Raw genomic sequence first — 24,151 nt, 5'->3', positions numbered from 1 at the left:
AGGAACAACCCTTACCAGGCTACTTCTATTATTGGCTGCCACGAGAGGGATGCTACATGTATTATCTGCGATTGAGAAGGAGATTGTAGACTTGAGAGAAAAATAGCAGTGTTTGCAGCTATTGTTGTAGCCAGGAGGAAGAATAGACGGACTGCAGTCTTTCTAGAAGTCTCAGATGGAACAGGGGTCCTGACCCGTGGCCTCGGCCGGATACGGACAGTAGCAGACAGGCTTGCCCGCTGCGCGAAGGCACCAGCCTGCCTTTAAATTGTGTAGACGAGCTTCCTCAATGCTACAAGGCTGTGAGCAATCCATCCAAGATGGTGGCCGTCAGGACACAGTCGAGTTAGTCGAGTGACGTGTCCCAGCTCCTTCTGCTCAATGGGGAAACCCGCAGCAGACCTAGGAGCTGGGAGTTAGAGCAATCACAGGCTGCAAGTGGTTGCTAAGTTAAAATAGTGGTCAAAGGTATGAGTTTTAAAAATTTACTTTACAACAGTACTAACCCCCAGGCTAGTATCGAATACTTTCAGGATACTGAGCACAAAGTCACATTAGTGATTAACCTGTGCCAATAGAGGCTTGGTGAACAAAGTAAAAAAACTTTTACCACAATCAATAAAGACGGGAAAAGAGATTTAAGAACATATAAAATGGAATCATGGCAGATCAGAATTCTCAGCGTGTGATGCCTTCAGATGGCCCGATATATCATACAGGCTTGTCGCTTTTGGCTGCAGAGATCTGCAATCTTCCACAGTGTTCTGGCACTTAGTAACATCTATGACCCTTGCCTTAACTATGGGACTTGATGTGTGTAGCCAGGACATGGCAGCCCTGCGCTTATCCAACAGGATCATAATTATCTCAATTTACACAGGATGTGCTGGACATATGGCAAGCCTGTAATTCATGTGGCTCCTGAATAATCTCACATATGACACTAATGATCATCATCCGTGTACCAGCATCATGTGTTATAACCAGGCCTGATGTATGAAGTTGGCCTGTGGGTCTTGGCATCTGCAACACTTCGGATTGAGCATGGAGTCTATGTATGATATGTGTATGATATACTCTCGATGTATCTATTTGAAGTGTAGCAGTTTGTGTCAGTTTGGGGTTACCAACATTGTCTCAAAACAGCATGCACCTGTAATTTCCACCCTGATATCAGGCATGCATTGCCTTTTAGCTACGAACCCCTAGTTTGGCCCCATGGCATTTGTAATTTCGAATTTGGCCAGCCAATGTCTTATATCCAGCAAGCTGATCTTCTGAATAAGGTGTATGCAGAAGTTGGTATTGTATTTTCTTGTGGCAAAGGTATTTCTGTCATGTCTGCATTTATTGAGAAATGTCATAGAAACTTCCTGGAAAGAAGCAGACTGTAGTCAGGACGTCTGAAGTCATGTTTTAGGTTTCATCTAGGCAGCGTATGCGCTGTCTCTTCAAGACTGCTGCAGCTAATCTGTGGGGTAAGTTCACGCCTATTGCTGCCATTGGTTCTTTGTAGTGCCTCTCCTAAATGCCTGTTTTGCATTTGTCACTTAATTGTATTTGTCCCGCCTTTCGTTGCTTGGTTTCCTCCCATGCAGACTGTCCCTGTGACTTGTACGCTTACTCTATTCTTAATCTATGTGTTTGTCAGTGTACTTTTTTTGCGGTTTGTCTCGTTTTCACCTTCAGAATGACGAGATGCTCAGTGAATGGAACGCAAGTTCGACATCCAACCGCTATGGCACTAACTCATCCCCACATCACTCCAGGCTTGTTTTAGATTGAAGTGATAGTTTCACAGGTGCGAAGGAGTAAATCGTTCCTCAAGTTTCCAAACACAATTTGAACTTGCTATTTTGAGGAATTGTACTGGTTTTGCTGGAGTTTACGATTGGGAGTAATTTAAAGACACTGGGAACAGACGGTGGTAATATTTTTGGGGATCCTGCAGTTTTGCTTCAAATAGTGGCAGTTTTGTCGTGGGATCTCCAGTTGCACACATACTTTGCTGTTTCATTGTGTGCTTTCAAATGGAATTGAAAGGCAAATGGGGCTAAAACGTGGAACCCATTCGTGGCCAAAACATGCACGGTGAAAGATGTTTGATGTGTTGGCCAAGTCTAACCCTTTGGACCCCTCAATTCCTTGGCATCTGTTGTACCAAGGACTCTGGTGGTTTGGAGCACTATTTTATTTACGTGTGGATGAAATTTACCGTTATGCTGGTATCATTTTATGTCTGTTAAGTGAATTTCTATTACGCTGCGCCGTATGGTGTAATTATGCTGCTTTTCTGGCAACATTTTAGCACAGGAGTAGGGGAAGAATGTGAATGACCAGAACACGAGTGGTTGTTCTTTGTTCTATTTGTGGGTTTTTTGTGCTATTTTATTAAGTGGAAAATGCGCCTGCATCGAAACTGGACGAAAGAATGCATTTCTCATTAACATACATCACCAAATGCCGGTTTTGCATTATTTTTATTGTCGAGATGTAACATTGTTTGCTCCATAGTCAACAAGTCTATTGCACTACTGCTACAGTATTTTACAGAGAGCAGTTTCTCGGATTACTAACTACAGTGTTGTTTTTCCAGCACAAGCCTTTTAACCCCTTTACTGCGGTGGCTATTCTGCTGCAGTGCTATGGGGGAGGCGGGGCCGCGCGGCGGTCCCGTGCTCGTGACGGAACCGCTCCGTCACGGCACGCGGGTGAGCTGTGTTTGTGAAGGAACGGTTCCGTCACGGCCCCGCCCGCTCAATAGAGAGTGCCGCGCAGGCGCGGCGAGCGGGTCGTGGCGGAACCGTTCCGTCACCAGCACAGCCCACTTGAGGCTCGTGACGGAACGGTTCCGTCACGAGCATGGGAGGGGTTAAAATGATGCTTCTTTCACGAGGCATGCTCATGTTGTTTATTTACCTTTTGCGTGTGTTTACAGTCCCTAATTCACCCCTGCCGTTGCTGCTCCACCACTTGTTTGTCCTCCCGCTCCCTCCCAGCTATTTCTGCTTGCTTTCTCACCCCCTGACACACTGTGCAGCTTTAAATACCTCCTACATCTCTCCCTCTTCCCTTGTTTTGCTTGTTACAGCTGGCACCGTAGTAGAGGAGTGGGCCTAACGGCTAGGGCGGTCGACCTCGAATGTGGGGAACTGGGTGCGAGTCTCGGCAATGACGCTGAACATCCGATGATTCTGGGCAAATCACTTAATCTCCCCGTGCCTAACAAAAATTAATGTGTCCTCATGTAACGCAACTGGTTCTACGGAAAGGGCTCTGATACCCGATTCGGGTCAAGTTTGCGCTAATTAAAACTCTGTAAAAAAAAAAAATCACTGTAACAACATCTGGCGATAAATTGCATTATCAGCCATTCTTTGATAGAAATATATGATGGCTCGACAACCTGTTAATTGTTTGTAACTTTAATGAAAGCACAATTTAAAGATAAGCTACTGATTGATGCCTAAGGTATCCCCTTAGGCTAATGGCTGTCCTGGTCGGATCCATCTAGCGCAAAGACACCTTTGGGTATTGCACGCTATATAAATGTATTTAATTCATATTATTTCATTCATTCAAAGCATCAAGCGGAAGATAATGCAAGGTATCTTTTTGTGAGAAACGTAGGTGATTTAACTGGAAAGCGCTTGGGCCAAGTCTCTCAAAACAAGCAACTTTGACCAGCACAGGCAGCCAATTATGTTATGCTTGAAGGCATTTCTGCTGAGTATACCTATTTCCAGCTCCATTTGCATAATTGCCCAGTTGCTATCCACATAGTTCCACCGCACACCATGCCACATAATTCCACTACACACCATACCACATAATTCCACTATACAAATCCACGCCACACAATTCCACAACTAACAAATCCAATACAACCCACATAATTCCACTACACACCATAAACATGCACTCCATAACACATGGGTAAAGACATTGTCATTTACAACGCCAATAGCTCTAGCTCAAGCAAGTGCAAGAACTATTGCATTTCCAATGCTTGTTTTACTTAGTATCGGAGAAAACACAAGTTGGTTAGGTCTAAATTGATGTCAGTCTTCATCAGCCTTCAGGATGTGTCAAAACAATTTCTGGGCGTTTCCTTCCAAATCAACGTTCATTATAGCTTTGATAATTCCTTGGATGTGTATATTGCTGCTGCAATTCCTGTTTCTCTATTGTTTGTTTTTCTCAAGGGTATTGGCCTGTTTATATACCACCTTTGCCACTCTGTGCATTAACTCATTATGAAAATGTGCCTGCTTTGCCAGGTAATTCTCAACTTGATCCCTCTTGGTTTCAGTCTTTTTGCAGCGCGTGATTCAGGTGCATTAAGGACTTTGTATAGTCATGGCGCAGAGCCATGCAATCTTTCCAGAACTTCCTGCATAAAGTGAATATCTCCTTATGTTGAGGGCGCTTGCAGGTCTGTAGTTGACAGTTGGGCGTTTGTGCCCTGCCCCACTGCAGTGGTATCCTCAACTGTTACTTTCTTATCAGACTTTGCCACCGTCAGTAAATTCTTTCCGGAGGGGGCATTCAGTCCATTGAGCTTTTCATCTGCCATAGCATTACCATTTTTATTTCCCTCTGGAATCCTGATATGAATTCCTAGATGAATGATCATGCATCGGCACAACAGACTACATTTTTATGTGTGTGTGTGAATTCCTTGTCGTCCCATCAGCAAGACAAAAAAAGCCAGCTTATCAGGAGTCGACAAAAATATCACCAGCAGAGTGAACAGCTTGCTGCAAGTCAAACCATGTCAAGCCGCTTCAAAGGCCTCACTCACAAAGTTGATGTTTAAGAAATATCTTTGGAAACATTGAGACCATAAAAGGTCTGGAAAACACACAGCTTTCTCGTGACTTATTCTGATAATGCTATTGGAACTTTTTTTGTGGAATTGCCACAGTGGTATCTGATCAATTAGTGATTTATAGAGTGTCGCACATGTCTCCTTGCTTTGCAGCCATTTCAGCAAGGTAGAGGGGAGTACTTCTGCGTTTGCCATAAGGTCCATAAAAATGCCCATGATCTGGCCAATCTGGTTGTATTGGTGTGCATATCACATTGCCTCTCCTATCACTGCTCGATAAGAGTTGCAGATATCCACGCTTTCAGCAATAGCAGGAGCCACAAATTGAAGTTCAGCAACAATGCATCTTTCTAGGTTGCAGCTTTTGCCACACACTTTATTTACTTTTCTAACAATGCCGTCTACCATTTTAGAATGGTAAATACAAATGGCTTATAAGCGTCAAGATGCACACATTACGACACATGTACGCCACACCTGTGCGTGCTCTAGTGACCATCTTGACAATTTTTTTGCTTGAACAGAAAACCCCTTGTAAGATTGCAGATCATGCATGCTTGTGTATCTTGTGCATGCGTTTACGAGGTAGTGCAGAAAAGCATTGGCAAAACCCAATGGTATGCCTTTCAGAGCATAGGCCTTTTGGATTTGCAAGTTCTTGATATTATGGCACTGCTCAAGCATTCGTGGGTTATGGTTTATGTTAATAACAGGAAGCTTAGTGTTTCACCCTGTGAGGGCTGCTTAAAATATATGCTTGATTTCCATTCAATAAACACGATTGCCAAATGAATCGCTTTGGGTCATAGAGGCAGCGGAGCAGAGGTATAGGTCTGGTGCCAAAACAGTTGATCTTGCAAACTCAGGCATCTGATGTAGAATTGTCATCAGCTGACTGATTTTGCACTGCTACTAGTGTCCACATTGTCCCAGTATGACAGTCACCATACTCGGGCAACTTTACATATGCATTACCCAAGTTGCAGCTTAGCATGCCAGTGTCATTCTATGTTTTGTGCGTAAAGTGTCATAGCAAGGCTTATAAACAACACCTGCATATGCAAGGCACTATTGCCAGGTCGATATCACAATGGCCCAGTATATCCAATGTCCTATTTGGTCCAGTTGCCACATTACTCCAGAATGTTGAAAGCCATTGACAGAACCAGCATCAGCAATAGTTGCAGGCATTTAAAGATCGTTGCCAACCCCTTAACCACAGTAGCCTACAGCAGGAAAAGATCCAGTTTGCTATTTCCCACACTTTCTTGGAGTATAGACCTCACTCCAGCCAGTGTGGTGGTGCCTTTGGCTCCTTTTTTAGGTCGAACCTATGCCATCCTGTAGGGACACACACACACAACCCCACACACACACAACCCCACACCACACAACCCCTCCCACTCACACAACCAACCCCCCCACACACACAACCAGAACCCCCCACAAACACACAACCCACACACACACAACCCACACACACACAACCCCCCCACACACCCACCACCCCACACACAACCACACACACCCAGCCCCACACACACACAACCCCCCACACACAAACCCACACACAACCCCACAACCCCATACACACAACCCCCAACCCCACACACAACCCCACCACACACACAACCACAACCCACACACACACAACCCCACCACACACACAACCACAACCCCACACACACAACCCCTCACCACACAACCCCACCACACACAACCATAACCCCACACACACACAACCATAACCCTCCACACACACAACCCCACACACATACAACCCCCCACACACCCCTCCCACACACAACCCCCCAACACACCCCTCCCACACACACTCTCCACAGCTCCTTTGGAATTTCATTGCTTGAATGTTTAGAAATAATTCCGGGATGTGCTTGGTTGCAGTCATTCATTGCCTCACCTCCCCCCATGTGCGGAACTTTACTACTGTAAGTACTAGTGAGTGACAAGACACACCTGGCTCTGAAAGACATTCACTTCTCTGGTAGAAAACTGTTGCCAATTGATACAGAATTGTGTATTTAATTTGTCTCCTACTGTGGAGTCGTGTCTCAGAATGTGCAGGGCTGAGCCACGACCTTCCGTCATACAATTCCAACCTCAAAGGTATCAACAAGCATTGGCAATGCTAGTCAGCCTCCTTAACATTTTATATACAAGTAAAATCAATTGGCATTGCCAGTGCTTGTTTATAGTAGTCTTCATTAACTGTCATTACCTCATCATCGCTTCCCTTCATTACAATGTTGAGGCGATGCTGCCTCACCAGACATGGCATGACCAGATCACAAAGTCACTGCGGGCACAAACAAGAGAAAGGTCAGACAAATGGCATAGGTCCCCCAACTCATAAGTAACAAACAGAAGAAGAAGACAGGAAAACAAGTGTCACAAACGAAAGCCGCAGAAATTATGACACATGACTGTTAAAGAAAACACAAGTGAAGCCTCAAGCTCGGGCTGTAAATGAACAAAATTCTCGTTCAGCAGTTTGAAAAACAAGATGAGACAATACATCATAGGCACAAGGAGTCGCAACAAGGACAATCCATAAGCCAACAAGAGAAATGCTGGTAAAGAGCAACAAGGTTTATGGTGCTGTTCATTCACACTTGCCAGAGATGCCGAAAGAGCTCTTTTGAGCTTCTAATTTAATAATGTTTTATTGTGTACTATACCGTGATGCCAAATTCTGTGTGAAGTCTGTGCATTGCAACAAACGCCTAGAGGCGCTGCTGAATTTTGCACAGCCTGCTGGCAGACTCCTGCAGGATTACCACCACACCCACCTCCACCACCACCACGTCCACCTCCACCACCACTACCTCCACCACCACCACGTCCTCCACCACCACGTCCTCCACCACCACGTCCTCCACCACCACATCCACCACCACATCCACCACCACCACATCCACCACCACGTCCACCATCAAGTCCACCACATCCACCACCACGTCCACCACCACCATGGCCACCACCATGTCCACCTCGAGGCCACCTCACTCATCTATCTATCGCCCTCACTCTATCTATCGCCCTCACTCTATCTATCGCCCTCCCTCTATCTATCGCCCTCCCTCTATCTATCGCCCTCCCTCTATCTATCGCCCTCCCTCTATCTATCGCACTCACTCTATCTATCCATTGCATCACCACAGCATCACTCAGGGGCACCACAACATCACTATGCGCTACCACAGCATCACTGAACGCCACAGTATCACTCGTCGCCACCACAACAACACTCAGCGCCACTACAGCATCAATCTGTGCAACCATTCAACAACAACTGGTTCAAATATGTTCTCTCAATGTTTCAAGCTTTATTACAAATGTCACAAAAAGATGTTAATATTTCACTTCTGTTCTTGGATTTTTGTTATTATACAATACACTAAACATAATCTTCCCAAAAGCTATTTACAAAAGTTTAAGCTATTGCCATTATAAATTACAATAACTTTTATTTAAGTATTAATTATTTAAAAAATGAAAAGCCATTGTTATTTGTAATATCCATACATCTAAGTCACGTAAATACAACACATATTGCATTACAAATGCTATAGGTGTCACATTTGCGAAAGTTAAAACTATTGGCATTTTATATGATAAAGCTATTAATTTTTTTCAAAACCAAAACAAAAAATACAAAAAATTGTCATTTACAATACCAATAGCTCAAACTTTCCTAATGCGAGACCTATTGCATTGCGAATGCTTGTTATAATGATGTTAGCTATAGAAGCCATCACAACCTCCTGAGCATGAGGTGCTATGCTTACAGTAGTAAGTCATGTAAACTGCGCATCCTGTTGTGCACAAGCTAAGCTAAGCTATGCACATGCAACACTGTAGAGCAATCGGCGAGGTTTTACAGGTTCTGTGCTTCCTTGGGCACTACTTGCCACTCACCTCAGTAAACTATGGGAGTAAGCTGTAAAAGTAACCCTCTTCCGATTTTGGCGCTCCAATCCTTTGATTGAGAGGAGTGGGGTGATCAATGAGCTTGGCTAGTCAGCCATAGCTATGGCAATGCAGGCTTGTAGTCTCAGTATGCGCCGCTCCCTCATACCTTTCAGGTCTAGATAGAAAGCTGTGTAAGCTGCCCATGTTCGTTCTGGGGGCGCACTGGTGAAACAGAATGCCAGTTCAGCAGTACCCTCTACCTAATGGGTCTGGCAGGTGATGGATGTGGTTGAGTCCTTTGCAGTCTGTTTACCCTTCGCTTTTCATACACCCTCTCTGAGCTGAAGTTCAAATCCTGGGACAGCAGTTTGTGTTTTGGGGGCATGGTCTGGATGTGAACATTTTACTTTACCAGTAAGTGACGGATTCCATCTTTTGAAAAACTTTACAGGTAAAGTTTTACAGGTGAGTATTGAATTTTGAGAGGCTGAAATGTGCTCAAAGTGTGGTTTAAGGTGCCATATATTACATATATTTTGATGGAAGGAATGAATGTCTAAAAACACATTGTTCTGTATTCTGTCCATCAATTGTTGTTTTTGCACTTTTAGAAAGTCGTCATTTTCTTACCTTAGCCACCATTCAGTACACTTCTGAACCTGTGCAGACTCTGCCAGGAAGAAGGACTGCTGTGCTGCTGAAAGTACCTCCACTCTGCTGGATCGCTGTTTTGCTGTACTCCTTCCTTGCTGTGCTGACCAGCTGCCCTCTTTCTTGGGCGAGGGGACTGGACTTGAACCTAGAGTGACTCCAAAGGGCTAGCTAGCTGGCTGACCTCCTGTTCTGAAGTTTTAGCCACATAAAAGGCTTCCAACCGACTTGCTGCTCTACCTAAGACTCTGCCATCTGTGAGTTTACCCTGCCAAGTGGTGCCACCCCTGTCCTGGACCTTTGGTAAATGGGCTTAAGGTGTTTCCCCAGCGGAACCAACATATCGTCTGCTGAGTGATCCCTTCCGGGGCAGAACCGACGCATCTCCTTGGCTGAGCAGTGCATCTTGAACAAAACTGATGCATTGCCCTTGTTGCGTGGATTGGACGGTCTCAAAAGACTCACATCGCCGCTGCTTCCCTCATCATGGGACCGACGCCGTGTGCTTTTCCCCGTGCAAATTCCTCCTATCCCTCGTCGACGGCAGCCTTGATGACGACACTGAAACTTTGCATCGCAGTTTCACCGGTCTTCTGAAATGATGCATTGTCTTCACTGTGCGTTGCATCCTTGACACTGATCTTCGCATTGCAAGCCCTGTCGCCAGGATTCTCTGTGCATCAGGACCTTGCACTGCAGCCTCATTGCATCTCGGAACTGACGCATTGCCTTTGCTGCACAACACATCTGTAACAAGGATCCATGCATTGTTTCGCGACCAGGTTAACCCCTTCGCCGCGGGGCTAATTCCTCCGCGGCGCGGGGCGGAGGTGGGCCGCACACGGTGCCGCGATGTTGATGACGAGCCCAGGCTCGTCATGCAGCACGGTGCTCGTGTGCTGGTGACGAGCCTGGGCTCGTCATGACCACGCCCGCGCAATGGAACGCTCAGCACAGCAGGGGAATTAGCCCCGCGTGTGAGCGTTCCACGGCTCATGACGAGCCCAGGCTCGTCACCAGCACACGAGCACCGTGCTGCATGACGAGCCTGGGCTCGTCATTAGCACAGAAGGGGTTAAGTTACTTTGTTTAGCTGACAACTGGATCCCTGTAGGCGGCCCAAACCCCATTGCCGTCGACCTGAACGTTTTGACTTTGGCTTGGTCTCGCGTTACCAGATATCCCAAATAGCTCCTCTTGCTACTTTGTGCTATTTTTTTTTTTTACTATAAACTTTAAAATTCCATACCTCAAGTTCTACTTATCAGATTTTCGTCGTTCTGGCCGTGATTTTGTTTTAATTAAGCTCTATTTTTCTAACCTGATGTGTAATATTTTTGTGTGGAGTTTTCATTAATTTAGTTTGTTTTCCACAAATACTTTATTCATTGCCTCTAAAGTTAAGCTTGACTGCTCTGTGCCAAGCTACCAGAGGGGAGCTTCTGCCTTACCCTGACTGGGATTGAGGTTACTGCTTGACCCCAGTCAACCGGGAACCCAATTTCTAACCCACAGTAAATTGAGCAAACTTAGTTTTCGATGGGACTTTGGCTACGTGGGTTGCTCACAAGTCGACAATTCTAGTCTGATCTGTAAGGGGACCCCCAGAGTGGTTATTTCTAGTTTTGTTATTACCAAAGACCTTTTGATACTTGAAAGGGTCTTCAGCTTTCCCCATTCATCCATTGGTCAGTTATTATGTCATGCACGTATTACATCTACTCACTACATCAAGGGGCAGTGGATCAACCCACTTGAGACGTCGGCTCACTACTTTGTGGTCTTTCATAAGGAGCACATCCACACTCAAATTATTTCCCTTCAGGGCTAGGACTACTATAGCAATGTGTGCTTTTTTGAGACCACTCAACAATGTTTTACAGAAACAATAACGGAGCATCCATTGCAAAGTCAAAAGACTGGAAGCTGACTTTAGACCTTTTTGGCTTTGCCAAAGGTTCTGTCCCTCTGCATGTTTTTGCTCTGTTCACTCCTCTCACCCTCCCATTACAGGCCATTGTAGGCATGTTGTTGTGTGCCTAGTTCTGAACATCAATGCTTTCAGTGGAACAGGGAGAGATGCTCTTGTAGTAACTCATCAATATAAACAAATTTGATTGTTTTACATTATGATGATCACTTAAAGTTCGTTAGGGTCAATATATATAAATATATATATATATATATATATATATATATATATATATATATATCAAAAAGTATCTTCTCCCGAAAGAAAAGAGCAGGCACCCGAAGAGGAACGTGAAGAAATGCTTTGAGGGTTCTTGTTGGGCGGATGCATTTTGGCGTGTCGTGCCTTCTTCAGCGCCTCCCTCACATAGTGTTTCCTCTGCCGTTGTGACGAGTGCAATCCTGTCTCGTTTAAACTCACCCTGCTCCGCCCCCTGATGCTGATGCGGCTCACCTGTGCAGTTCTCCAGTTGCGGACTACACCGACCAGAATGCCGCTGTAAGGTGCATTTTGATCCAGTGAAGCCGGGGGAGGGAAGGCACTCGGGGAACAGGGAAACGTGACAGGCACAGCGCTGGAGGAAACCACGGAGGTAACAGGAGTCCCGCAATCAGCGCTTTCCTCGGGTCCTCTTCGTAACCGCCGCCACCCTTCTGCCAAGTGTCCATCACGGGGGCTAACATGGCGATGCATGTCGTCCAAAATTGGAGGTGAAATACCTACAAACCGCAGTCTCCTCCTGGCGTAGTGGTGGATCTGGACTAAAGTGCAACCACACTGAAAAGTTCAAAGCCCCGTAGAGCAGCCAGGAAGTCCAGACCTCTTTATGCGGCGGGGATGCACAGGGATGCGCACTGGCTGGCGCATAATTTATCAAAAAGTATCTTCTCCCGAAAGAAAAGAGCAGGCACCCGAAGAGGAACGTGAAGAAATGCTTTATTGAGGGTTCTTGTTGGGCGGATGCATTTCGGCGTGTCGTGCCTTCTTCAGCGCCTCCCTCACATAGTGTTTCCTCTGCCGTTGTGACGAGTGCAATCCTGTCTCGTTTAAATTCACCCTGCTCCGCCCCCTGATGCTGATGCAGCTCACCTGTGCAGTTCTCCAGTTGCGGACTACACCGACCAGAATGCCGCTGTAAGGTGCATTTTGATCCAGTGAAGCCGGGGGAGGGAAGGCACTCGGGGAACAGGGAAACGTGACAGGCACAGCGCTGGAGGAATCCACGGAGGTAACAGGAGTCCCGCAATCAGCGCTTTCCTCGGGTCCTCTTCGTAACCGCCGCCACCCTTCTGCCAAGTGTCCATCACGGGGGCTAACATGGCGATGCATGTCGTCCAAAATTGGAGGTGAAATACCTACAAACCGCAGTCTCCTCCTGGCGTAGTGGTGGATCTGGACTAAAGTGCAACCACACTGAAAAGTTCAAAGCCCCGTAGAGCAGCCAGGAAGTCCAGACCTCTTTATGCGGCGGGGATGCACAGGGATGCGCACTGGCTGGCGCATAATTTATCAAAAAGTATCTAATATATATTCCTTCACTTAGCGAGCAAAGACGGCTTGCTAGTAGATTAGGAGGCACACACGGAGTTGATGTACAAAGCTTAAAATGCTTTATTTGGTGCTTTAGATCCCTCTCCCCTCCAATTCGACAGACGCGTTTCGCCTCGCGGTTTTTTCAATGTCGATTATCCCTTAGTGTTACAACCATTTTAAACCCACCTCTCACTTCCATAGCCATGGAAACAAATGATGGACATAATATCAACCACTTAGACATTAGTTTGGTGGCGGCCATCTTATAGTAGGTAAAAAATGCAATAAGTTCATTAACATTCTGAAAGTGCAAGTGCTCAAAGTGAATCAACAGTAGATATTACTAATTAATCGAATTCACGATTAAAAAACATTCATAAAGTACCGGTATTACATTTGTATGATGGCAACTGAATATCGGCCATAAACATTACCTGTAACACATTATTTTCTTATCACAAAACCTCAGCAGACGACATATTGGATAAAGTCAATGTTCCTAAAATTACTGAACATATCCCACAATATCAATATATTATTCAACCTGCTGAGGTGACAAAATTGAGCCCTGAATGGGCTAGTGATTCTCAAATATACATAAATATATGTCCAGTGGAAAATGCTACATTAGGTGTAATACCAGTTCTAAGTTCATATAAAGTAGCAATAACATACGAAACGACTCAGAGGAATGAAAAGGGTATACAGTATCATATTACTACATGTAAATATATGATTTTCACATATAGACTGAGTACCCTGTTAAATCACACTGTCATGTTCAATCGAAATCAATATAACACAGCCTTAAATAAGAGAGTTAATCCAGATGTGTCCAAAGCTCCTCATCATTGTTGAGTCCAGCCGGACTCATGCTTTGAAGTTCTATAATGTAACGTGACTCTTTGGCTCTAAGTTTTCTCAATCTGTCTCTCCCTCTTTCATGTTTTTCCACCCCATCAATGCAATAGAATTGCAATAGATCCCTATTGCTTTGATGGTATAATTCAAAATGTCTAGCGACTGGGTAGGTGGGGTCCTTATTCGAGATAGCGCGCATGTGTTCTAATATGCGCTTTTTGGTAGGATTTTTGGTACTACCAATATATCTGTTGTTACAGGGACAGATGAGGCAAAAAAAAAATATATATATATATTTCTATCTCTCCCCACCAAATGTCCAAGAACCTAGGATAACAGTACATCATACATGTTTAGGACGGCAAATTGCTGCCCCAAGAGGAAAGAGAGGACAATTTCTCACTGCTCACAGATTATAAGGTAACACCTCCCTGAAAAGGAACCCCAATCGTCACTAACTATTATATACCCCAAAACCAAGTAATCCCCCCCCCCTCTCACTGGTGTGTTCAGAGTGCTTACAACAACTACAGCTTGCGTCTCGGGATAGCCGAGTATCAGGACTTCCCACAATGGATATTTAATTAGTTGTCTTGGATGGGACCACCCTTCACTGTGTCTGCAACCTATTGCCGGTCGGACACTGATTGTACCATCCCCTCCCATGCTCTCGCCGAATCAACGCTTTCTCGTTATTCAAGCGTCTCGCTTGTTGAAACCGAATAACACTTTTGCTGCTAGCCCATTTAATCAGTTCGGCCTTCCACCTCTTGCTGCTAGGACTCTCCTTTGATTTCCAATGCGTTGTAATTTCTCGCTTTGCCAGCAACAACCCCATATCTACAAATTTACTTGTCACTTTTGTCTTGGAGATGTGGGGGAACCAATGCATTATACACGTGGCTATGTCAAAAACTATCTGGCGATCTGTAACTGAATTTAATAGTTCTCCTACTTCAACCCAATAATTCCCCAGGTTTGGGAATCCCCATAGCATATGTTCAAGCTCCACTGCCTCTCTTGTGCACCTGGGGCATGCAGCGCTGTCAACCTTAAAATATTTCTTAATCTTACCAGGCGTCAGATATGCTCTGTTTAGTATAAAAAAGTGCACCAGCTGGAAGCGTGCATTCCTAGTCCTTTTCCAGGCCCTGCGTAGAATATGTCCCCATGCAGTCTCTGGAATGGGCTTCCCTATACCTGTCTCCCATTTCAATCGTAATGTGTCTAGTGGAACCAACCCCTCATTTAACATTCGCAAACATAGGCATGTAACTGCTTTAAACGTCCCTGCTGCCATCACAACATATTGACATGTCATCGTTGTTTTAGGCTCTACTAATCCCTCCTTCCAATGTTTCTGAAGTGCGTGCACCAGAACGGCATGCTCAAGGAAACCCCTCTCGGGAGGTCGTATCGTTTCTGCAATGCCTGGTAGGCAGTAATTCACTGTTCTCGTATAAATCCCAGAGCACCTGCACCCCAGCTTGTTCCCACTCCAGCAAGGACGTCCAGTCTCCACCATGGGGCAATGCTGTAACCATCCCCAGTGGTATTTCAGGAGCGTACGGATGCATCACTCCCACTCTAAGCTGGCTCCGATTCCAACATAATCTCAATGTTTTCTCTTCCAGAGACAGATCCCTAAGGTCAAGCCTTTGTTGTAATATTATAAAGGATAGGATGTGTCTCGGTATTCCTGTACCTCTCAAGTCCTCCGGGCCCCTAAATTCTATTGCAACTGCTTGCGTAAGGACCTGTAGTTGGGCTGCTATATAATAAAGCTCCAAGTCAGGAACCGCTACTCCACCCTCTGCTTTTGGCCTCATCAACGTTTTTAGGGCCACTCTCCGTCTCCCAGACCCCAGAAGAATCCTATTATCCTGGAATTAAGCAACTAAAACATGGATCTCGGTATCCATATGGGTAATGTTCAAAAAAAAAATACAGCAGCCTAGGCAGTGCCACCATCTTTAATAAGGCGACCATTCCCGTCACTGACAACGGAAGCGTGCTCCAGAATGCTATGTTACCCGTTAGTGCTCGTATACATCTCCCAATATTCCCTTCCAGAATAGCACTGGCCTCGTGGTAGATATGCACAGCAAGGTATGCTAGACAGGTAGGTTCCCAGCGTATACTCCGTGGTACTGTAGGTGCTGCTCTCCTGGGTTTCACTGGGAACAAACATGTCTTAGCCCAATTGAACCTTAGCCCTGAGATGTCGCCAAACTCCGTGAGCAATCCTGCCGCACCCTCCAGCGCTCCCTCAGCATCTGCCAGAAACATCAGCAAATCATCCGCATATAGCGAGATGTATCGCTGTTCGCCTCTGAACGTCAAACCCTCATATCTCTGTCCCAACCGAGCTCGTGCTGCCAGGGGTTCTATAGTCAATGCAAATAATAACGGGGAGAGTGGGCAGCCCTGTCTCGTCCCACGGGTTACTTGAAACCGGGGGGAAATCATCGCTCCCACCTTTACTCTGACCACTGCAGAGGTATACGACACTTTTGTCCATCCTACAAACTCCTCTCCCAACCCAAAACAGCCCATTGTTTTATACAGGTAGGGCCATTCTAAGCTATCGAAGGCCTTCTCTATGTCCACGGAAAGTACCATGGCCATAGGAGAGTCAAGGTGGTCCTCCCCCAAAACCCTCAGCAATCTCCGTATATTTGTGGCTGTATTTCGAGTTGGGATAAACCCAGCCTGATCCCCGGGAACAAATCCGGTCATATGCTGTAGCAGGCGCAACACCAAGATCCGACTTAAGATCTTATAGTCCGTTGACATCATTGACAATGGGTGATAAGCCGCTGTGTCTGTACTCTCTCTTCCTGGCTTTAACAATGGGATAATGAGTGCCTCTCACATAGTCATAGGGAGATGGCCAAGGTCACGCGCTTCCCTATAGACCTCCAGCAGCCTCGGGGCCAACAAATCTATACAATGCGAGTTAAATTCTATTGGCAATCCATCTACTCCCGGAGTCTTATTACGAGCCATGTGTTTAATTGCGCTCCTAATTTCTTCAATTGTTATGTCCCGACCCAATTGCTTTACTTGCTCCTCCTCTAGCTGCAGGAGGGGCACTTTCTCTAAAAAGGAGTCGATGTCTACCTCCCCTGCAACTAGTGTGCTCTCATACAAGACTTCATAATACTCTAAGAACCGAGTCGTAATCTCTCTTTGGGTATATATTGGACAACCATCCCGCGCCTTCAGTGCCAAGATCGGGGAGCCTCGCGGAGAGGGATTGGTCAGCCAGGCCAACAAAGTCCCTGCTTTGTCTCCGCGTGGGCCTTTACAACATATTTCTTATAACCGAAGCACCGGAGTCTCTCTAATTCTGTAGCTACTTCTTCCTTGGCTTCCACTACCTCTTTTTGTGCCTCCGGGTGCTCAGGTCTAGCTCGTTCAGCCGATCGTAACCTGCGTTCTGCTCTTTCTGTTCTTTCTCTTTCCTGCAGCAATACTTTCCTCACTTCTGCATACTTACTAATACACAACCCTCTTACCACCACCTTGAAGGCGTCCCATTCCATTGCTCTAGTGGAAGTCGTCCCTGCATTTTTAGGTCTCGTGACCTACAATGCGCGCAAGCGCATTGAGGGAGCGAGAATTCAAGTAGCCAAAATCATCGTCAAACCAAGGGCTTCGTTCCTGCGGTTTTCTTGAAGTTCACGTGAATCACGTGAGCAAACAAGCACGCGCATTCACGGCCAGCCCAGCACATCAAAGGGCTTCTCCTTCCCTAAATATTCATGGCCGGCCGCAGGCCGGCCGTACTTTCATTTTCCCGAAGGGCTTCTCCTCCCCTAATTATTCATGGCCGGCCGTACTTTCAGTTTCCCGGCAGCTCTGCAAAATTCTACATTTCTATGGACCATGATCGCAAGTTAGCATCGTTATCTGTGTTTTGTTTATAAAGTGTTTCCTATAATACCCAACGCTCCATATTTCGGTTTTAGCTGGTGAGGTTGCAGACAGTATTCCACACCTTTGGTAAACTCGCTTGCTTGTGTGCCGTGAATGTTCCATGCGTCCACAATGATCCTCTCCCTTTCAACGACTGCATAAGCCTCTCACTATGCCCTGCTTCGCATATGCAGGTGCATTCCCTTCTCCTCCCCTACGGCCGCACAGCACATCAAAGGGCTTCGCCCAGCGTGCGCTCTGCGGCTTCTCCTCCCCTAACACGCTTCTCCTCCCCTAATTCATCATGGCCGGCCGGCCGGCCTGCCGTACTTTCAGTTTCGCGCCCACTAATTTGTTTATGAAACGGAGGAATTTTCAACATACGTTTAATTGCATTTACTTCGTTTTTTTTAAACTATGCTACATGGCTAACAGAGTGATGTACCTTAATTAAAACACGCAAAATCGTATAAACAAAACGTGAGACCTCAAATTACACAGTAAGCACAAAGCCGCACAGCACATCAAAGGGCTTCGCCCAGCGTGCGCTCTGTGGCTTCTCGGCTTCTCCTCCCCTAATTATTTATGGCTCAGTTTCCCGGCGCACGCATTTGTTCACATTTTTTTCGCCGCTCTCCCCACTCGGCCCCCTCCGCCTGCAGTACACGCATCACGCATCTACAGACTGCAGTAGATAACGCGTGCGCACTCTCACTGCAGCCCGACCACCAATGTTGAGTTGATTTATGTTTAGAAGTTGGATAGTTTGAGGCTGAGACCTGTTTACTTTATCGAGTTCCACTTAACACTAGAGGCTTCAGAGCATCCGTACTACCTAACACAGCGCGTTTCCAGCAACTTGCAGTAAAAGCGCCCAGCTGTCGTGAGTGATGTGACCGTCACAAACTCTTCCTTTAATCCGCTTAACAAATGCCCAGACTTCCAGCTCATTTTAGGATCAAAACTGTACAGTGTCCTTCTACATTTCTATGGACCATGATCGCAAGTTAGCATCGTTATCTGTGTTTTGTTTATAAAGTGTTTCCTATAATACCCAACGCTCCATATTTCGGTTTTAGCTGGTGAGGTTGCAGACAGTATTCCACACCTTTGGTAAACTTGCTTGCTTGTGTGCCGTGAATGTTCCATGCGTCCACAATGATCCTCTCCCTTTCAACTACTGCATAAGCCTCTCACTATGCCCTGCTTCGCATATAATGTCATTTAGCCTATGTGATTGTTGGACAATCTGAAGCTCGCATCCCCAATCTTACTGACCGGGCTGCGTTCCTGGGTAAAATAAGCTTTTAAGGTTCTTTTTTTTCCTGGATTCTCGAGTTGGCAACTTGGAAGAATTCCAAGATACATTAAATGACCACTGGTTTTAGAATCGTGTGCTTGCTAGTTTACAACAAGCACTGGCGTTGCCAATAGGTCTCGCAGTAGGAAAGTTGGAGCTATTACAATTGCAAATAACAATGCCTTTTATGTTTGTTTTCATTTTACAAACATAAAGGGCTTTGTCATTTACAAAACCAATAGCTCCAACTTTCCTACTGCGAGACCTATTGGCAACGCCAGTGCTTGTTATTAAAATAATGCACTATCCCTTCTCCAACTTCTTTTTTGAAAACCGGGTCGTCCAGCGTTTCAGGACGTAATCTCCAAGTAGGGATTTCCGATTTTTCCAGCGTCCAATGCATAGTAATCAAAAACGGGTTCTGGTCGGACAGTGTCCTAGCGAGATACTCAGAGTGGGTTAACGAAGACACTATCTACGTTGAGCATAATATTGCATCTAGTCGAACATGAAGTTCATGCAGTGCCAAGAAATAGGAATAGTCCCGGTCTCGTGGGTGATGGGTTCTCCACACATCTACAAAATTCCATCTGGTTTGCCAATCAAGTCTATATCAGGATAATCTGTGGACTGGGGAATCTGGTAAGGGGGATGTGAGCTATCCTGATAGACATCTGTTATCGAATTAAAATCTCCTCCTATCACTACTGTGCCCGTAAAATAATGTGTCAATGTGCCAGACCTGCGGTCCAGGAATCGCGCCTGCTCTACATTTAGGGCATAGATACTACTCAACGCTACGTCCCTCCCATATAAACGTCCTTCAACCGCTACAAATCTACCTTCTGAGTCTATGGTTTGCTTAGTTACTCGAAAGGGGACCCCCGCTCTGATCCAAATCCCCTCGCGAATGCAGAGTATGATGTACTAAAAACGTGCCCCCTCCATCTGCGCTGCAAGGCTAGACCCTCTGATCTAGTGAGGTGCGTTTCTTGGAGCAATGCAATATGAACCCCTCTCCTGACCAAATACGCATGGACCTTATGGTGCTGTGTCATTGTGTGTAGTCCCCTTACATTCCTAGTGATACAACGTAGATCAGGTATTGTCCCCATCGTAGTAAAGTAACTGTCTCGTCCCTCCCTGCACAAATATGAACACACCGGTGATCTCCATGCCCTAAACGATCCCCCAACCCCCCCCCCCCCCCAAGAACAGGTCCTAGAACAAAACTGCTAGTCCCCATCCAAACTGTTCTAACGAGTAACACACTCCTATACCCACCAGTAGTCACTGCAGGCGTGCCCTTATGGGCAATGGGGGGGGGGAGGGGGGCAGCGCCAACGGGCGACCGCTTGCGTACAATGAATAACTCCGCTTTGATCCCCCAATTATACAGTTTCACTTGCCTACCCGTGTACCTCCACTCAGATTATCAAACTACTGCATACTGTTCGAGAGTCCCACCCTTGATCCACTTCTCAATGCACCCCGTGGACTGTAACGTGACAACATCCTTCCGCTTATCTAGTTCCTGTGACCAAGCCTTCCCACATAGCATTCATTTCCCATAGCAGCCCTCCAAACCTCACTTATCCAATAGTCAATCTGCTGCGGCCAGGGTGACCTGTGGCATCTGTAGGCTGCCGGCTTCTGAGGCCTCAGTGTCTGATTATGCCTTGTCTCTCTGAGTCCGTGCTCCCCGGTGACTGCAACAACCGTTCTCCGGACAACGCAGTCACTGCTTCCAGCACCCCTTGCCTTTCTATCTCTGTCTGGGACTGAGACGGTTTCCGAATACCCTGTCGTCGACGCCTAATCCGCTGTGACTTGCGACAATTAAAGTTCCCTTGAGGACTCCTGGAGGTGCCGCTCCATTCGGTCTGTTCCAGCCCTATAGGTTTCCAACCAGGTCCATGCGTCCTCTGGGGTATCGTGGAAATGAGTGCTACAATCTAACATTATTTTCAGTCTGGCTGGGAATAACAATGAATATTGAAGGCCGTCCGATCTCAGCTTCTTCTTAACTGCCAGGAAGGACGCGCGGCGGCGCTGGATCTCCAGAGTATAATCCGGAAAGATAGACACTTTGCCATTTTCAACTTGATACGGGCCATCTGTACGTGCCTTTTTGGAGTAATAAGTCTCTGTCCTTATAATGCAGAAGTCTTGCCACCACCGGGCGGGGAGGACGCCCCGGCTGTGGCGGTTTTGCAGGTACTCTGTGTGCCCGTTCTAAAGTGTAGAAGGGCGACAGTCCCTCAGCAGCCACTACAGACTTTAGCCAGTTCTCCAGGTAGTGCACCATGTCTGTCCCCTCCACCTTTTCGGGCAGGCCAACCACGCAAATGTTATTTCGCCGATTTCGACTTTCCGCATCCTCAGCTCGTTTCTCCAATGCCTTTATCCGATCCAAAGCTTCCGACATTTTATTCTCCAGTACAGTTTGGGCCGGTGCCACCTCCTGTAGCTTTGCCTCCACCTGCTTTACCCTATCCAAAAGCTTAGTCATCCGCTCGCAGGAGGCCAAACCCCGTTGCAACCTGTGTAATGTCTTGTTATAAGGCCGTGCGTGAGTCTGCTATTGCCGCCAGTATCTGATCAAATTGCTGCTGCATCTTGGGATCTTGTGGTGACTCCAACGTATCCAACTCGGCCTGGGTTGGTGCTTGTAACTCATCAATATAATAACACTTTCTTTTGTCTTGTCCCAGGCACAGTGCTCTAGTTGAAGTACACACTTTGAGGACTAATTTTTTCTTAATTCTGATCAATCTTTGCAGAAATTTTGGACAAGATTTAATAAGTATACAGTTCAAATTTAGAAGCTGCCTACAATCTTTATGAATGTCCTCTCTCTGCATTTGCGACTGTGGGCCGCAATAACTGCTCCTAGAGGCTATGCCTAGTTAAATGAACCTGCCCAAGAGGCCCATAAAGCCGACAACACCTTTTATAATCATGCCTACCCGTCTCCAGTTGAACTATGAACCTGTGACGGGCATTGATGGTTTTTGACCGCTTGCTAATATATCTTGTGTGTTTTCTTCTATAGTGAAGAATGCCTTTGAAGAAGAGGAAGCTGGACTCCGAGGCCACTGGGTCCAAGGAGAAGGCCAAGGAAGACAATGAGAGTGACGGCCAAGAGCAGAGGAGTCTATGGAGGTCCACGAAAAAGCGAAATTTTGCAAATGCTTTCATTGTTATATCCGACAGCGATGGAGAGGTGAGTGACCTTTGACATTCAACTTTGTCATCATAAAAGTAAAGTGCTGATACAACTCTCTTATGCTCTACATGGATACCACCCTCTTGTGCTCTAGATCCCTAATGTTTACAGCCCCCCTAAAACCGGCAATGTTTGAACTCTTAGCATGATTCGTTTGCTTTAATTGTGCAGCCTGGTTTGTCTAAAAGAGGTGCAATGTAGGGAGAGGGAAAATTACACATTTTGCCTTCAGTTCTGCGTTGTACCACTTTCTGTGAGGAGAGGTAGACTTCTGTTTAATGGCTAATACCGCCTTAGAGGAACCTACATATCACTCTACTGATTCTTGCATCAACCAGTTCACTTTTGGAGTAGGCTATTTATTCCCTATTGCTTCGTTTCCATCCTCGGCCTGGAGATGGGATGTTATGATGTCTACCTCCTTCAAGGAAACATCTTTACTGCCACCAGTCTATTTCCTAGAGTACCCTAGAATTAAAGCACAATAGAAATTTGTTGGAAGCCAACATGAACATATTTATTTAAAGTGTACACTAACAAAGCTTTTGTGGTATTTTTGAAATGTCACCCCGGCAAGAGATTGATACTCTGCTTGACATTCAACTAAAGAGGTCATGTTTTTTTCCCATTTCTCCTTGTGTGGTATATTGGGAAACAAGTGTTTTAGCACTGATGCTGTAGTTGTGTGCATTTTTTTTTAGCAGAGATCCAGGCCACGACCCCACCCACCCCTTTCCAGGTTGCTTCTCTTGTCCCACCCACCCGCCCCTTTCCAGGTTGCTTCTCTTGTCCCGCCCACCGCCCCTTTCCAGGTTGCTTCTCTTGTCCCGCCCAGCCGCCCCTTCCCAGGTTGCTTCTCTTGTCCCGCCCACTCGCCCCTTTCCAGGTTGCTTCTCTTGTCCCGCCCACCCGCCCCTTTCCAGGTTGCTTCTCTTGTCCCGCCCCTTTCCAGGTTGCTTCTCTTGTCCCTCCCACCCGCCCCTTTCCAGGTTGCTTTTCATGTCCCGCCCACCTGCCCCTTTCCAGGTTGCTTTTCTTGACCCGCCCACCCAGGCTGCTTTTCATGACCCGCCCACCCGCCCCTTTCCAGGTTGCTTCTCTTGTCCCGCCCACCCGCCCCTTCCTAGGTTGCTTCTCTTGTCCCGCCCACTCGCCCCTTTCCAGGTTGCTTCTCTTGTCCCGCCCACCCGCCCCTTTCCAGTTGCTTCTCTTGTCCCGCCCACCCGCCCCTTTCCAGGTTGCTTTTCATGTCCTGCCCACCTGCCCCTTTCCAGGTTGCTTTTCTTGACCCGCCCACCTAGGTTGCTTTTCATGACCCGCCCACCCGCCCCTTTCCAGGTTGCTTCTCTTGTCCCGCCCACCCGCCCCTTCCCTGGTTGCTGCTCTTGTCCCGCCCACTCGCCCCTTTCCAGGTTGCTTCTCTTGTCCCGCCCACCCGCCCCTTTCCAGGTTGCTTCTCTTGTCCCGCCCACCCGCCCCTTTCCAGGTTGCTTCTCTTGTCCCGCCCACCCGCCCCTTTCCAGGTTGCTTCTCTTGTCCCGCCCACCCGCCCCTTTCCAGGTCGCTTCTCTTGTCCCGCCCACCCGCCCCTTTCCAGGTCGCTTCTCTTGTCCTGCCCACCCGCCCCTTTCCAGGTTGCTTTTCTTGTCCCGCCCACCCAGGTTGCTTTTCTTGACCCACCCGCTCCTTTCCAGGTTGCTTCTCTTGTCCCGCCCACCCGCCCCTTCCCAGGTTGCTTCTCTTGTCCCGCCCACCCGCCCCTTCCCAGGTTGCTTCTCTTGTCCCGCCCACCCGCCCCTTCCCAGGTTGCTTCTCTTGTCCCGCCCCTTTCCAAGTTGCTTCTCTTGTCCCGCCCACCCGCCCCTTCCCAGGTTGCTTCTCTTGTCCCGCCCACCGCCCCCTTCCCAGGTTGCTTCTCTT

At 46.8% G+C, this 24,151-nt stretch overlaps 1 protein-coding gene across 2 annotated transcripts in view; it reads left to right on the top strand.

Moving 5' to 3' along the window:
* The window catches only part of UIMC1 (ubiquitin interaction motif containing 1), a 437,824-nt gene that overhangs the window by 24,640 nt on the left and 389,033 nt on the right, over window positions 1-24,151 (top strand). For both annotated transcript variants that reach the window (XM_086931770.1, XM_086931769.1), the window contains exon 2: window positions 22,058-22,228. In XM_086931770.1, the coding sequence (XP_086787896.1) occupies window positions 22,064-22,228 (165 nt within the window). In that variant the 5' untranslated portion in view covers window positions 22,058-22,063. The remainder of the gene's footprint in view (window positions 1-22,057; window positions 22,229-24,151) is intronic.

The sequence above is a fragment of the Lissotriton vulgaris genome, chromosome 7, assembly GCF_964263255.1.
Source record: "Lissotriton vulgaris chromosome 7, aLisVul1.2, whole genome shotgun sequence".
In the NCBI taxonomy this organism is placed as follows: Eukaryota; Metazoa; Chordata; class Amphibia; order Caudata; family Salamandridae; genus Lissotriton; species Lissotriton vulgaris.
This window is presented reverse-complemented; position numbering and strand designations above follow the sequence as displayed.